Genomic DNA, 16,506 nt, shown 5'->3' with positions numbered 1-16,506 from the left:
GAATTTTTCCATGTTATCTAAGTTGTTTAGTTTGTTGACGTAAAGTTGTTCAAAATGTATTCCTTTTAATTTCTATAAGGTCAGTATTAATAACCCCTCTATCATTTATGATTTTGATAATCGGTGTAGGCCTTTCTATTTTTCTTGGTCAGTCAAGCTAAAAGATTGTTAGATTTTTTTTCACTTTTTCTGTGAACCAACTTTTGATTTCATTGATTTTTCTGTTTTTAATTTCATTGATTTTCTTCTACTCTAATTTTCATCATTCCCCTCCTTCTGCTTGCTTGTATTAAATACACCATTTTAAAACTTCAGGAATAACAAATGATTTGTTTCATAAAGGAAGATTTGAAACCTTAGACACGTAGAAATGCTTATGATATTGCAAGTAGCAGTCATTTCGACTAGTTAACCAGAAGGAAATTTGGTATGCTGAAACCAAACACGTTTTTTTTTTTTGTGCCGGGCTTTTATTGATTTTGAAAGTATCAAGTCTAGTTTGTAGGAAGCTGTTTATTGCATGAGCAGTTAATTTTTTAATGTTTTAATATATAGAATGCCGATTTTCACTAAATCCCACAAGTTTTTTTTTTTTCAAGCTTAAAGGAAAGTATGTATTAACCAGCACATACACTATCCTCTTTGTGCTTTGTCTCTGTTAATCCTTATAAGAGCACCACGAGTTAGATACTGTTTTATGCCCTTTTTATGGAAATAGAATCTTAGAGTGTACATTTAAGTAGCTCTCCCAGGTATAACCAGTTGGAAAAGTGACGGAACCTAGGTCTCTCAGATTCCAGAGATTGCACACACAAATACTATATCACACTGCTTACTGCTGTGAGTTCAGCAGAGAATTCCTTGTTTACACAGAAATAACAAAACTGATAGTATCCAGGATAATTGGCAACAGTTCACAAACCCTTTTTACCCCCATTTTGGTGATTTTAAGTGGGGTCATCTGTCCACTAAATTAATCAGATCTTAGGCTGGTCACACTTCTGAAATTGTACACCAAGTTTGTATGTAAAGGTACTTTCCCAGGGAAAAATATCTGTAGATGTAATCAAATTATCAAAAGAGGGTTAGGCCCACTACCCAGCATTCCCTGGATGATAAGAGAATGCCATGGAGCCTACACCCTTCCAGTGGGAAGAATAGTGTCGATTTCTTTGTCATTTATGTTCTAGTTTTTAATCAGAGTGTTCTAGTCACACACACATAGTTAACTATGAGGAGTATCTGCGGATGCTGGTTCCTCCACTTCAAACGAGTCAGCCAACTCCAGCTGAAGAACTTTATACTTTGAACTATGTGTTTATAAATGATGGGCAGGTAGGATAACTAGGACAGTGTATGTGCTCATTAATACGTACTTCTCCTTTAAGCCTGAAAAAAAAATGAACTTGTGGAATTCATTGAAAATTGACATTATAAATATTAAAGTTTTAATATTTAGAATTATAGATTTTTAGTTGGGATGGTGGTATGAGGAAGGTCAGCCAGTTCTCCAACTGTGGTGGAAGCATAAGGGAGTCGTTTAACCTAGTGGTGTGAACCTACAGGAAGTAGTGATGGTGGACTGATGGATAAAGGGAGATGATTCTAGATCACGGAACATGATATAGATTCTAGACATGAGATTCTAAACTCTGTTTGGTACCAAGGCGCATATTGCTAAGAGAGTCTGTGATCATGTACTCTCAAGAGGATCATATATTTCAGCTGTGTAGTGCCAATTTATGTGCCAGTTATGTTCCAGTTATAAATCAAAATGTTCTAATAACACACATAGTTAATCCTGAGGACTATCTGCAGATGCAGGCTTCTCCATTTCGAATGAGTCAACTAACTCCACCTGAAGAACTTCATACTGTTGCCTATGTGTTTACAAATGGTGGGCCGGTAAGATAAATCTATTTCTGCCCTAATTGTGACATTCTTGGTATAATTATTTTCTCATTGGAAACATGAATATAAACTATATGTATTAATTCTCTTGATTTAAAAGATACAATATGACACAGGAAAACTTATGTGAACATAAAATGGGAACTTTTTGATCCAAGAGTGGATTGATTGTACCAGGAACTGATGTTTTTAAATTAAATTGAATTTTATTTTATTATTTCTTTCTTTTTTTTTTCTTTGAGACGGAGTTTCGCTCTTGTTACCCAGACTGGAGTGAAATGGCACGATCTCGGCTCATCACAACCTCCCCCTCCCAGGTTCAAGTGATTCTCCTGCCTCAGCCTCTGAGTAGCTGGGATTACAGGCATGTGCTACCACACCCGGCTAATTTTTTGTATTTTTAGTAGAGACAGAGTTTCTCCATGTTGGTCAGGCTGGTCTCGAACTCCCGACCTCAGGTGATCCACCCACCTTGCCTCCTAGAGTGCTGGGATTACAGGCATGAGCCTTCGCGCCTGGCCAAACTGATGTTTTTAATTATCACATTGAATGGTCATAGTTGTTCTGCGGATGTGTATTACTATTTACCGTTTAATAAGAAATCAAGGCTGACAGTGGTCAAAAGGCTTGCCCCACGTGACACATGATAGGAGATACAGCCAAGGTTTGAACGCATATCTTTCTCACTCCAGAGTCTATATTCTTTCCCACTCCCCACAATAACTACTTTAGTATCAAGATTGCATTCTACAGTCTCTGTTTCTGTTATCCAAGTCACTAGTGCTCTGTCTAAAACAATGACTAAGTATTTCTCGTGGAATATGAAGCACTAGGTGATGTTGCCATGATTGGATTGTCCTAATGGAGATCTTAATGTGTTGTGTATGAGAGAGACATACTAACTTCACTATTAAAACATGAAGACAAAGGGAATTGCATCTGCACTCGTGGAAAAGACCGTTGGTATAAGGATGCAAATAGACAATAACCTCTTCTGTAACAAAACCAGACTAAAGTAATTCTCCCACATTCCCCAAACTCCTCAATTAGTTAGGCTTTTCCTTAATTTTCTGTGCCTTTATTTTCTCTTTTTTAACAATAGACATAAGAATCACACCTCACTCATAGGGATTGGTCAAGGATTGAGTTAATACATGTAAAGCATTTAGAACAGTACCTGGAGGGTAGTAAATGTTCAGTGAAAATGTTTTCACACATTCTCCACTCCGCTTTTACAGGAAATGAAAATGGTTTGGAAAAATTTTTAATCAAAATTATATATTTCGGTATAATTAATTATTTCTCCCATTCTGTAGGCTCTTCACTCTGATGATAGTTCATTTTGCTATGCATATGCTCTTTAGTTTAATTAGATCCCATTCGTCAATTTTTGCTTTTGTTGCCATGGCTTTTGGTATTTTTGTCATGAAATCTTTGCCCGTGCCTATGTCCTGAATAATATTGCCTATATTTTTTTTCCTAGGGTTTTTATAGTTTGGGGTTTTACTTTAAGTCTTTAATCCATCTTGAGTAAATTTTTGTATAAGGTGTAAGGAAGGGGCCCAGTTTCAATTTTTGCATACAGCTAGCCAGTTCTCCCAGCATCATTAATTAAACAGGGAATCCTGTCCCCATTGCTTGTTTTTGTCAGGTTTGTCAAAGATCAGATGATTATCGCTGTGTGATCTTATTTCTGAGTTCTCTATTCTGTTCCATTGGTCCATGTATCTGTTTTTCTACCAGTACCATGCTGTTTTGGTTACTGTAGCCCCATAGTATAGTTCGAAGTTACGTAGTGTGATGCCTCCAGCTTTGTTCTTATTGCTTAAGATTGTCTTAGCTATTCTGGCTCTTTTTTCATTCCATATGAATTCTTAAAAAGCTCCTTCTAACTTGGTGAAGAATGTCATTGATAGTTTAATGGGAATAGCATTGAATATCTAAATTGCTTTGGGCAATATGGCCATTTTCACAATATTGATTCTTCCTATCCATGAGCATGGAATGTTTGTCCATTTGTTTGTTTACTCTCTGATTCCTTGAGCAGTGGTTTATAGTTCTCTCTGAAGAGGTCCTTCACTTCCCTTGTTAGCCATATTCCTAGGTACTTTATTCTTTTTATAGGAATTGTGAATGGGAGTTCATTCATGATTTGTCTCTCTGCTTGCCTGTTTTTGGTGTAGAGGAATGCTAGCAATTTTTGCACATGAATTTTGTGTCCTGAGACTTTGCTGGAGTTGCTTATCAGCTTAAGAAGCTTTTGGGCTGAGACAATGGGATTTTCTAGATATAGGGTCATGTCATCTGCAAACAAAGGTAATTTGACTTCCTGTCCCCCTTTTTGAATACCCTTTATTTCTTTGTCTTGCCTGATTGCCCTGGACAGAGCGTGCAATACTATGTTGAATAGGAGAGGTGAGGGAGGGCATCCTTGTTTTGTGCCAGTTTCAATGGGAATGCTTCCAGGTTTTTCCCATTCAGTATGACATTGACTGTGGGTTTGTCATATATGGCTCTTATTATATTGAGGTATGTTCCTTCAATACCTGGTTTATTGAGAGCTTTTAATGTAAGGGGATGTTGAGGTTTATCAAAGATCTTTTCTGCATCTATTGAGATAAGCATGTGGTTTTTGTCTTTAGTTCTGTTTATGTGATGAATTACATTCATTGATTTGCCTATTTTGAAACTACCTTGCATCCCGGGTATGAAGCCAACTTGCTCATGGGGGATAAGCTTTTTGATGTGCTGCTGGATTCAGTTTTCCAGTATTTTATTGAGGATTTTGCATCGATGTTCATCAGGAATACTGGCCTGAAGTTTTTATTTGTTGTATCTCTGCCAGGTTTTGGTATCAGGGCGATGCTGGTCTCATAAAATGAGTTAGGTAGGAGTCCTTCCTTTTTAATTTTTTGGCATAGTTTCAGTAGTAATATTACCAGCTCTTCTTGGTACCTCTGGTATCGGGAGCATATTCTTCGGTTATCCTTTGATGAAAACAGCTTTTAGTTAATATACTATACCCTTCAATTTCACGTTTTATCTACCACTAACCTTGCAAAGCACGCCCTACCCCTACCTGAGTCCAAGATCAACATATTGGAATCTCCATAAGGTTGGAGGTGGGAAAATTTACCTTTTCAAACTATCCTACCCTTCACTATCTTTATGTATTATCTAATAAAGTATTAATCAGTATTTGCTAATACATAACTTTAAAGCACTAAAAGAGGCCAGGCGCGGTGGCTCACACCTGTAATCCCAGCACTTTGGGAGGCCGAGGCGGGAGGATCATAAGGTCAGGACATCGAGACCATCCTGGCTAACATGGTGAAACCCCGTCTCTACTAAAAATACAAAATATTAGCCAGGCGTGGTGGCGGGCACCTGTAGTGAGCCGAGATCGCGCCACTGCAATCCAGCCTGGGCGACAGAGCGAGACTCTGTCTCAAAAAAAGAAAGACAGTAAAAGATAAAATAAGGTATTTATTTTTTCTTTCCTCCCCTAACAAGTGCTGAGACAAAATGATGTGTACTTCATGACAGAGAGAACCATATGTTTATTCCTTTGTATGATGAAAGCCACTCATTCCCCAAGCATTCTGATTTATCATGACTGGACCATGTTTGACTTTGGATAACACCTTGTATTTTACCTTCCCTTGTTTCACTGAGACTAGATTAAAATTAGCTTGCCTTTTCTAAGAGCATTGTATGTGTTCAGTGATGAGAAATCTTTGACCTATGACTAAAACTTACATTAATGATATAAATGCATGGCTGTGTATGCATATGAAGGCTATGACTTTGCAGTGGTTGGATTTGTCTTTAATGGAATATGTTCACTGATGTTTTTCAGCAAATGAGGAGTGATGAAGTAAATCCGGTTGCAAAAGGACATCAAAGCAAAAAGAAACATTCCAGAAAATCTAAGAGACACTCTTCATCTAAGAGAAGGAAGAGTATGTCCGTGTGGTTAGACAAACAGGAAGGTGAGGGGGAATCCAATCTTTGGGCCTCAACCATGTCAAAGGACATTTGTCCTTGAGGGATCAACAGATATGAGCACATTTACAAGTGGAAGGGCAAGGTTCTAATTAGGTGCAACAATTTGGAGTTGCTGCAAGCATTAGATGAATGAAGGAGGTTCCTGAGGCAGAAGGAGATGGTGGGCTTAACAAGAGTTTGGGTCTACTCACTTTCTGCCTGTCCTCACATTCCGCTCTAACCCAGTGCAGTCTGACTTCTTAATGTACTCCAATGAAACTACTATCATCAAGGTCACCAGTGTTTGCTGCATTTTGGCATTAATGTCTCAGCAGCATGCAACACAGTTGTTTACTTCCTCCTGCACGGAAAGTTTCTTGGGTCCCCAGACACCTGGATTTGTTACCCTGTTACTAGAGACTCATTTTCCTTCTCTTTTTTGTTTTTCTCCTCTGCCTTCCCACCTCTAAATATTTCAGAGCCACAAAGCTTGATCCTAGGGTCTCTTCTCTTCAATATAGTATCTCTTAAGGTAATGCCATGCTGTCTTAGAATTTTAAATGATTCACACTAAAAGAACTCTCACCATTATACTTCTACACTACAACTTGTTCCTGAAATCCAGACTCAAATACAACTACTCGCATGATATCTCTACTGGCTGTCTAATAGGCATCTAAAATTCAACTCCCTCTACATGCTCAAATTTCTGACCTCCCTCTCTCCAAAAATACTATACTTTTAGCCTTCACTATTTCAGTTAAAGACACTATCCATTGGGTGAAACATCCACAAAGGTGTAACAACCAGCTATTCACAGGTATGGGGGACTGAGGAGTGCTGGTTTTCATAGTTTGCAGCTATCCATAGTGCAAGTAATCCCACCATGGCCTAGTTCAAGCTGTCAACATAAGGTCACTGAACCAGATTCAGGAAGAGTTGGCAGCACTCGGCTCTCACAGTCAGTTTCCTAACATCTCCTGAATACCCCTGGTGTACTTTCACTTAGTAGTTCAAGTCAAAATACTTAAAGTCACTTATGAGTTATCTTATGATTCTTTTATTGCTCTCTCATTTCCCATCTCTTAGCAAGTCCAGCAGTCAATGCCCAGTATAAATTCTGCATCCAACCGTTTCTCTCTATGTCTCCAGTGCACACTGCCGTGATCTCTGTCCAGGCTAGTACAATATCTTCTTAGCTCTGTGTTTCTAATCTTCACTCATCTATCGCATACTCTCTAACCTTGTGGCTAGATAATTATGTCAGCACGTAAATCACATCATGCCATGTCCCTTCTGAAAACCCATCTTCAACTCTCCTAAGCACTCAGAACAGATCCTGAACTGACTTTGGTCTGCAAGCCTCTGCACGGCCTGGCCTCTGTCACCCTCTCCTAACACAGGTCCCATCCATTTCCTCCTGGCTCTCTCTGCCTCTGTCCTTCAGATCTGTAGTGCCCTGTCCATCCCCACTCCATCCCCTACCCTTGGCCTCACCGCAGCCTGGAATTCTCCCTCTGCCTCTGCACAGGAGGCTCTGCTTCTTCCTCTAAGCCCTGCCCAGTGGCACCTCTTCAGAAGGCCCTGCCAAACCAGCCACAGCCCCTGGGGCTCTCTCTGCTGCTCTCTCCCACGGACCTGTGGACTGCTTTTCCAAACCAGCCCAATGCTGCTTGTTTCATTTGCTCATTGTGCATGTACTGTCTGACTGCCCCATGAGGATGTGAGCTCCACAAGGGCAGGGAACATTGCTCTCTGGGGTGTTTACTGCTGATCCCCAGCTCCTGGCATGCTGCCTGCCACAGATGATGAATAAATGAAAGAGGCATCAGACCTGGAGTGAAAAGAAAGTCACTTTTTCTAGACAAAAGGGCAGGATCTATAGAATCATATAAAACCGCAGATGTGTGAGGATGGAGTAGAGATAAGAGTGTTCAACTCCAATAGCCACGTCTATTTTCTCAGAATATTTGGGGTAGAAAGGAAGCAGGTTAAGGAGGGTCACTTAGTCTGGCTTCCTGCTGCACACAGCATGGTATTTATAGGTGAACTATACAAATAATATCAAGTGAGAATTGTAAAGGGCAGAAAGATGATACAAAATGATGAATACAAAAACCTGTGAATGTTTATTCTGCTGTCGTACTTCTTTACTGCATGTATTCATTACGCCAAGAGGTAAAAAGGTAGTTTTATTGTATTATCTGACCTGATCTCTGTTCGCAAGATCTGAGATTTCCACGTGGTAAATCTGTTTCATGAAATAAATAATTCTTTAGAAACTGATGAATACATAACTGTCCCTCTGGAGGAGGATGGGACAAAACACACCTATCTTGCAGCTCAACCTCTTCATTTGGTTTCCAGATGCTAGCGTCACTCACAATGTCCATGAAGAGAAGATAAAAAATGGCCAACCAGCACACAATAATGTCATTGCAACTGTTCCAACAGCGCTTATTAATATGGCAGCAGCTGGAATTTCATCCATGAGTACCAGGGACCAGTGTAAGTTTGCTCACTTGTTATACTGTCCTACGAGGATTCTACTATGCACCATATATGCATAGTGTCATGAGGGAAGAAGGTAATTTTGTTGTATTATCTTTTCTGGCCTCAATTTTAGGGTTCTCAGATTGCTACCTGGTATATCCTCCTTCTTTATGACATACTGAGCATCAGTGGGGTTTGCCTGTGCAGTTGACATAATGCACTTACTTCATAGCTAAACCTCTTCCCTTGGTTTCCAGATGCTGCAGTCACTCACAACGTCCATGAAGAGAGGATAAATAACAGCCAACCAGCAGCTGATAACATCTTGTCAACTGCTCCACCATGGCTTGGTGCTATGGCAGCAGCAGGAATTTCGTCCACAAGTACGAGAGATCTGTGTATGTCTGCTTATTAATTGTACTGTCCTACTTGGTTTCCATAAGCAGGCATATTTTCATGAATTATAGAAGGTGGTTTTGTTGTATATTCTTTCTTAGCCTCAATTTGAGGGGTATCAGATGGCCACCTGGGATATCCTCCCCTGCTTTTTTAGATAATTTCCTAGAAACTGCACAAAGAGGGATATACCTGTGGGGTTGGCATAATGCACTTACTTCATAGCTAAACCTCTTCCCTTGGTTTCCAGATGCTGCAGTCACTCACAACGTCCATGAAGAGAGGATAAATAACAGCCAACCAGCAGCTGATAACATCTTGTCAACTGCTCCACCATGGCTTGGTGCTATGGCAGCAGCAGGAATTTCGTCCACAAGTACGAGAGATCTGTGTATGTCTGCTTATTAATTGTACTGTCCTACTTGGTTTCCATAAGCAGGCATGTTTTCATGAATTATAGAAGGTGGTTTTGTTGTATATTCTTTCCTAGCCTCAATTTGAGGGGTATCAGATGGCCACCTGGGATATCCTCCCCTGATTTTTCAGATAATTTCCTAGAAACTGCACAAAGAGGGATATACCTGTGGGGTTGACATAATGCACTTACCTCACAGCTCAACCTCTTTACTTGGTTTCCACACGCTACCGTCAATCACAATGTCCATGAGGAGGGGATGGAAAATGGTCAACCCCAACAAGATAATGTCGTGTAAAATGTTCTATCAGGGCTTATTAATATGACAGGAGCTGGTATTCCAGCGAGGAGTACCAGGGATCTGTGTATGTTTGTTTATTAGCTGTAGTGTCCTTGGTTTCCATATGCATGCGTAGTGTCATGAAGGGAAGAAGGTGGTTTTGTTGAATAATCTTTCCTGACCTCAACTTGAGTGGACTCAAATCATTATATGATGTATTCTCCTGCATTATGGGATAATTTCCTAGAAATTTAGCATCAGTGGGATATACTGGTGAGATTGTCATAATGCACATACCTCACAACTCAACCTGTTCTGTCAGTTTCCTGATGCTACCATCACTCACAACATCTGTGAAGAGAGGATGGAAAATGGCCAATCCCAAACTGATAAAGTCTTCTCAACTGTTTCCCCATGGCTTGTTCATAGGGCTGCAGCTGGTATTCCATCCATGAGTACCAGAGATCTGTGTATGTCCGCTAATAGTTGTACTGTCATACTTGTTTTCCATAGGCATGCATATTTTCATGAAGGGTAGAAGTTGCTTTTGTTGTATATACTTTCCTGGTCTCAATTGGTGGAGTCTCAGATGGCCATCTGGCATATCCTCCCCTGATTTCCTAGATAATTTCCTAGAAAGTGAACATCAGAGGGATATACCTGTTGGGCTGACATAGTGGACTTACCTCACAGTTCAAATTATTCGTTTGGTTTCCAGATTCAACTGTTCCTCACACTATCTGTGAATAGAAGATAAAAAATGAACAAATAGCACCTGATAAATTCTTGTCTACTATTACAGCGGGGCTTATGAATTTCACATGGGCTGGTATTTCACTCATGAGTACCAGGGATCAGTGTATGTTTACTAGTTGTACTATCCTACTTGTTTTTCATACACATGCAGTGTCATGCAGAGAAGAAGGTGGTTTTGTTTTATTATCTTTTCTGGCCTAAAACCGTGGGGTCTCAAATCACAACCTGATATGTCCTCCTGGTTTATGGGTGGGATAATTTCCTAGCAACTGAGCATCAGAGGGACATACCTGTGGCACTTACCTCACAACTTGAACTGTTCATTTGGTTTCCAGATTCTACTGTCACTCACAATATCCGTGAAGAGAGAATGGAAAATGGCCAACCGCAACCTGATAACATCTTGTCAACTGGTCCCACAGGGCTTATTAATATGGCAGCGACTCCTATTCCAGCCACGAGTGCCAGAGATCTCTGTATGTCCACTTATAAGTTGTACTGTCCTACTTGGTTTTCATATGCATACATAGTGCCACGAAGGGAGTAAGGTGGTTTTGTTGTGTTATCGTTTCTGGCGTAAATCTGAGGGGTCTCACATCACCACCTGATATATCCTACTGTTTTATGAAATAGTTTCATAGAAACTGAGCACCAGAGGGATATACTTGTGAGTTGGCATAATGCACTTACCTCACAGCTCAACCTCTTCCTTTGGTTTCCAGATGCTACAGTCACTCACAATGGCCGTGAACAGAAGATGGAAAATGTCCAACCAGCACCTGATAACATGCTATTGACTCTTCGACCACAGCTTATTAATATGGCAGCCACTGGTATTTCAACCATGAGTACCAGGGATCCGTGTAAGTTTGTTCATTTGTATTACTGTCCTACTTGGTTTCCATGTGCATGCACAGTGTCAAAAATCATACAAGGTGGTTTTGTTGTATTGTCTTTCCTGGCTTTCAGCGGTCTCGTATGGCAACCTTGTATATCCTCCTGTTTATGAGATAATTTCCTAGAAAGTGAGCATCAGAGAGATATACCTGTGTGGTTACCATAACACACTTAACTAACAGCTCAGCCTCTTCATTTGGCTTCCAGATGCTACCATCACTTACAATGTCCCCAAGGAGAAAATGGAAAAGAGCCAACCCCAACCTGATAACGTCTTGTCAACTGCTTCAACAGGGCTTATTAATGTGGCAGGAGCTTGTGGTTTTATTGTATTGTCTTTTGTAGGTGAAGTTGTGGGGTCTCAGATCACTGCCTGGTATATCCTCCTGCTTTACGTGATAAATTCCTAAAAACTGAGCATCAGAGGGATATATACATGTGTGGTTGGCATAATGCACTTACCTCACAGCTCGACCTCTTTATTTGGTTTCCAGATGCTACTGTCAATCACCATGTCCATGAAGCAAGGATGGAAAATGGCCAACCACAACAGGATAACGTCTTGTCAAATGTTCTATCTGGGTTTATTAATGTGGCAGGAGCTAGTATTCCAGCAATGAGTTCCAGGGATCTGTGGTGTATGTGTGTTTTTTACTTATACCGTCCTTCTTGATTTCCATATGCATGTATAGTGTCATCAAGGGAAGAAGGTGGTTTTGTTTTATTATCTTTTCTGGCCTAAAACCATGGGGTCTCAAATCACAACCTGATATGTCCTCCTGGTTTATGGGTGGGATAATTTCCTAGCCAACTGAGCATCAGAGGGACATACCTGTGGCACTGACATAATGCACTTACCTCACAGCTTGAACTCTTCATTTGGTTTCCAGATTCTACTGTCACTCACAATATCCGTGAAGAGAGAATGGAAAATGGCCAACCGCAACCTGATAACATCTTGTCAACTGGTCCCACAGGGCTTATTAATATGGCAGCGACTCCTATTCCAGCCACGAGTGCCAGAGATCTCTGTATGTCCACTTATAAGTTGTACTGTCCTACTTGGTTTTCATATGCATACATAGTGCCATGAAGGGAGTAAGGTGGTTTTGTTGTGTTATCGTTTCTGGCGTAAATCTGAGGGGTCTCACATCACCACCTGATATATCCTACTGTTTTATGAAATAGTTTCATAGAAACTGAGCACCAGAGGGATATACTTGTGAGTTGGCATAATGCACTTACCTCACAGCTCAACCTCTTCCTTTGGTTTCCAGATGCTATAGTCACTCACAATGGCCGTGAACAGAAGATGGAAAATGTCCAACAAGCACCTGATAACGTGCTATTGACTCTTCGACCACAGCTTATTAATATGGCAGCCACTGGTATTTCATCCATGAGTACCAGGGATCCGTGTAAGTTTGTTCATTTGTATTACTGTCCTACTTGGTTTCCACGTGCATGCACAGTGTCAAAAATCATACAAGGTGGTTTTGTTGTATTGTCTTTCCTGGCCTCAATTTCAGCGGTCTCATATGGCAACCTTATATATCCTCCATTTATGAGATAATTTCCTAGAAAGTGAGCATCAGAGAGATATACCTGTGTGGTTACCATAACACACTTAACTAACAGCTCAGCCTCTTCATTTGGCTTCCAGATGCTACCATCACTTACAATGTCCCTGAGGAGAAGATGGAAAAGGGCCAACCCCAACCTGATAACATCTTGTCAACTGTTTCAACAGGGCTTATTAATGTGGCAGGAGCTTGTGGTTTTATTGTATTGTCTTTCGTAGGTGAATTTGTGGGGTCTCAGATCACTGCCTGGTATATCCTCCTGCTTTACGTGATAAATTCCTAAAAACTGAGCATCAGAGGGATATATACATGTGTGGTTGGCATAATGCACTTACCTCACAGCTCGACCTCTTTATTTGGTTTCCAGATGCTACTGTCAATCACCATGTCCATGAAGCAAGGATGGAAAATGGCCAACCACAACAGGATAACGTCTTGTCAAATGTTCTATCTGGGTTTATTAATGTGGCAGGAGCTAGTATTCCAGCAATGAGTTCCAGGGATCTGTGGTGTATGTGTGTTTTTTACTTATACCGTCCTTCTTGATTTCCATATGCATGTATAGTGTCATCAAGGGAAGAAGGTGGTTTTGCGGTATTACCTTTGCTTGCCTCAATTTCAGGGGTCTCTGATTGCCACCTGGTATATCCTCCTGCTTTATGGGATAATGTCCTAGAAACTGAGCATCAGTAGGATATCCCTGTGGGGTTGTCATTATGCACTTACCTCACAGCTCGACCTCTTCATTTTGTTTCCAGATGTCACCGCCACTCACAATGTCCATGAGGCGAAGATGAAAAATGACCAACAGCCACCTGATAACTCCTTGTCAACAGTTCCACCAGGGTGTACTAATCTGTCAGGAGCTGGTATTTCATCCAGGAGCACCAGGGGTCTGTGTATGTTTGTGTATTGGTTGTACTGTCCTGCTTGGTTTCCATATCCCTGCATAGTGTCCTGCAGGGAAGAAGGTGGTTTTGTTGTATTATCTTACTTGAACTTAGTTTGAGGGGTCTCGGATCGCTACCTGGTATATCCTCCTGCTTCATGAGATGACTTCCTAGAAACCGAGCATCAGAGGGATATACTGTGGGGGTGACATAATGCACTTACCTCACAGCTCAACTTTTTTATTTGGATTCCAGATTCTACTGTCATTCACGATATCCAGGAGGAGGAAATGGAAAATGGTCAAATCCCTCCTGATGGCCTCCTGTCAAATTCTGATTCACCAGAGCTTATAAATATGACAGGACATCGTATGCCACCCGAGGCATTGGGTTCTTTCTCTTACGACTTCACAAGTCTCAGCAAAGATGAGCTGCTTTACAAACCTGATAGTAATGAATTTGCTGTAGGCATCAAAAACTACAGTGTCTCTGCAGGTGACCCACCAGTCACAGCAATGTCTTCAGTGGAAACTGTGCCAAATACACTACAAATATCTCCTGCCATGGCAAAGAAAATTAATGATGATATAAAATATCAATTAATGAAAGAAGTTCGAAGGTTTGGGCAAAGTAAGTAATGCAAGAATGTCTTATCAGTGAAAGCATGAGAAGTCTCTCATTCTATGATTTAGAACAGAAGTCAGCTGCCTCTTGAGCTCATTGTTTGGCTGAATTGGATCTGTATATAATTTAGCATGGCTTCACTTAATTTTCACTGGAAATTGCTAATATGTCTGCTTAAGTGTTTTGTTTTTCACAATAGTTCCTTAGTAATATACAGATGTTGTGATTTAAGCATTCAACACACAAACACTATGTAACATTTTAGCCCATGAAAAATGTATACTGTGGTAGTGGATGCACTAAGATTGAGGTATATTTCATGTTCGTAATTGTAGAAATACTAATTTTTAAAATATCTTCAGATTATGAAAGAATTTTCAATTTGCTTGAAGAGGTACAAGGATCTATGAAGGTCAAGAGACAATTTGTTGAATTTACCATCAAGGAAGCAGCAAGGTGAGTGCAAAAAGGAACTCTGCTATTTTAAGCATTTGTGCCCAATTTGGGACAGGGGCAGGGACAAATCATGTTTGTTCCTCCTAATCTCTGGCTCTCAATCATAGTTCATGCTATTTCCACAGGCATTTAGGTTGATATTATCTTATTCTAACACTTTCTTCCAATGCCAGGGGGCCTTCCAAATTTATCAAAATCTGGGAGTGTGCATGGACCCTCAGTTGACTCACTTTGTATTTTTCTAGTTTGTATCTTTCCATGAGGATGCATTTTCTATTTGCATGTAGATGGTAAACTCTATTTTGTATCCACTCTACCTCTTACATCTCATAGATCCTGTAGATATCATCTGGTGAATGGAATTCCTCTTTAATTTCAGGTTTAAAAAAGTTGTCTTAATTCAGCAACTCGAGAAGGTGCTTAAAGAAATAGATTCCCACTGCCATCTCAGAAAAGTTAAGCACATGAGAAAAAAATAATTGTGTTAGTGCAAAGACCAAGGAGAAACAAGAACATATGCTGTAGGATGGAACAGGTTATTGCTGAAGCTCTCTATAATTCTGAAGTGATTTCCCTTCCAAAAGCTACGAAAAAGGGAGCTGTTTAAATTTAATAAATCACTGTTAGTAAAAGCTGCACTTTACTTGTTTGTTGGTTTCTTCTTCCACTTGAGGAGGTATATGAGTTAATAACTCACCAAGGTATTTAGTATTACAGTTCTGGTTTCTGCAGCAGCTCACATTGCTATAACTGGTATTTATAACTGCCTTCTTTCACTCCAGCCTGGGTGGCACAGTGAGACTCCATCTCAAAACAAACAAACAAAGAAAAAAAAAGGGGAGGTCGAAGAAGCTCTCTAGACATGTCAGACATACTCTCTTTTAGCCCCTGTGCAATTCATCCCCCTTTCATTATCAAGTTCATCACCCCCAACCAGTAGATGACCCCCTCCTTTGACTCTAGATGCAAATTGATGAAGAGACCAAAATGGCCAGCTGACAGTATCTATCTGTTCTCAATGGAATTACTGTTATGTCCCTTGGCGAAAGCATTTCTTCCTTTGGAACTAAGACTTCTAGTTCAGCAGAGCCTTAAGTCAGAAAAATAAGCATTTTTGCTAGTCGACCACTGGGGTGAAAAGTGAGTAGAGACACTCCCAATTGTACTTCTTGATTCTAGGACCCATGAATCCTGACTATGGGGGAGAAAGCAAACTATGTTGGATGCAGATAAACGGCAAACACTGCTTCCTAAAAGTAATTTCTCAGACCTGCAAGGTATTGCCACCTAGCTAGTACTATAACTGAGTTCCACAAGGCCATTCCACTGTTCTGTTGATCCAGTCACTTTAAGATAATGGGGGGCACTTTGGGAGGCTGATGTGGAGTTCCAGACAAGGTGGGAAAAGCACTACCATCTCTTAAAAAAATGATGGGGGATAGAGGCATATACATAATAAGACCAGTGAATTTCTATGAGCATGGGCCCATTGCTGTACTTTTTATTTTCTGTGAAGCGAGTGCCATTTTTCGAGGTGATGCTGTGTGGAATACCATGATGGTAAATAAGGCATTTTTCTAAGTGCACAGATGTTGCTTTTCTCAGAGAACTGTGGGTGGGAAGGAAGATCCATAATCAGAATAAGTGTCTATTTGAGTAAGAACACAGCCCTGCCCCTTCCATAGTGGAAGTGGTCCAATGTAATTATCTGCCATCTGGTAGCTGGCTGATCACTCTGCAGGCAGGTGTCATATAAGAGGCTCAGTGTTGCTCTCTGTTTCTGGCAGATTGTACACTCAGCAATGACTGTGGTGCAGC

At 40.5% G+C, this 16,506-nt stretch overlaps 1 protein-coding gene across 3 annotated transcripts; it reads left to right on the top strand.

Annotated features, from left to right (window-relative positions):
* Positions 1 to 1,658: 1,658 nt before the first annotated feature.
* Positions 1,659 to 15,326, top strand: LOC105481383 (sarcoma antigen 1). 3 transcript variants are annotated; one of them, XM_071088796.1, is made up of 15 exons: positions 1,659 to 1,905; positions 5,771 to 5,903; positions 8,266 to 8,406; positions 8,649 to 8,789; positions 9,038 to 9,163; positions 10,574 to 10,714; positions 10,961 to 11,101; positions 11,630 to 11,773; positions 12,026 to 12,166; positions 12,413 to 12,553; positions 13,086 to 13,229; positions 13,477 to 13,617; positions 13,864 to 14,238; positions 14,595 to 14,688; positions 15,068 to 15,326. In XM_071088796.1, the coding sequence occupies exons 1-15, from the start codon at positions 1,696 to 1,698 to the stop codon at positions 15,165 to 15,167; spliced, it is 2,313 nt and encodes a 770-aa protein (XP_070944897.1). In that variant the 5' UTR covers positions 1,659 to 1,695; the 3' UTR covers positions 15,168 to 15,326. The 3 variants fall into 3 exon arrangements, with proteins under 3 accessions (XP_070944897.1, XP_070944896.1, XP_070944895.1); XM_071088795.1 differs by having other exon boundaries at positions 9,038 to 9,178; positions 13,477 to 13,611; XM_071088794.1 differs by having other exon boundaries at positions 9,038 to 9,178.
* Positions 15,327 to 16,506: the final 1,180 nt, after the last annotated feature.

The sequence above is a fragment of the Macaca nemestrina genome, chromosome X (genome assembly GCF_043159975.1).
Source record: "Macaca nemestrina isolate mMacNem1 chromosome X, mMacNem.hap1, whole genome shotgun sequence".
Classification (NCBI taxonomy): Eukaryota; Metazoa; Chordata; class Mammalia; order Primates; family Cercopithecidae; genus Macaca; species Macaca nemestrina.
This window is presented reverse-complemented; position numbering and strand designations above follow the sequence as displayed.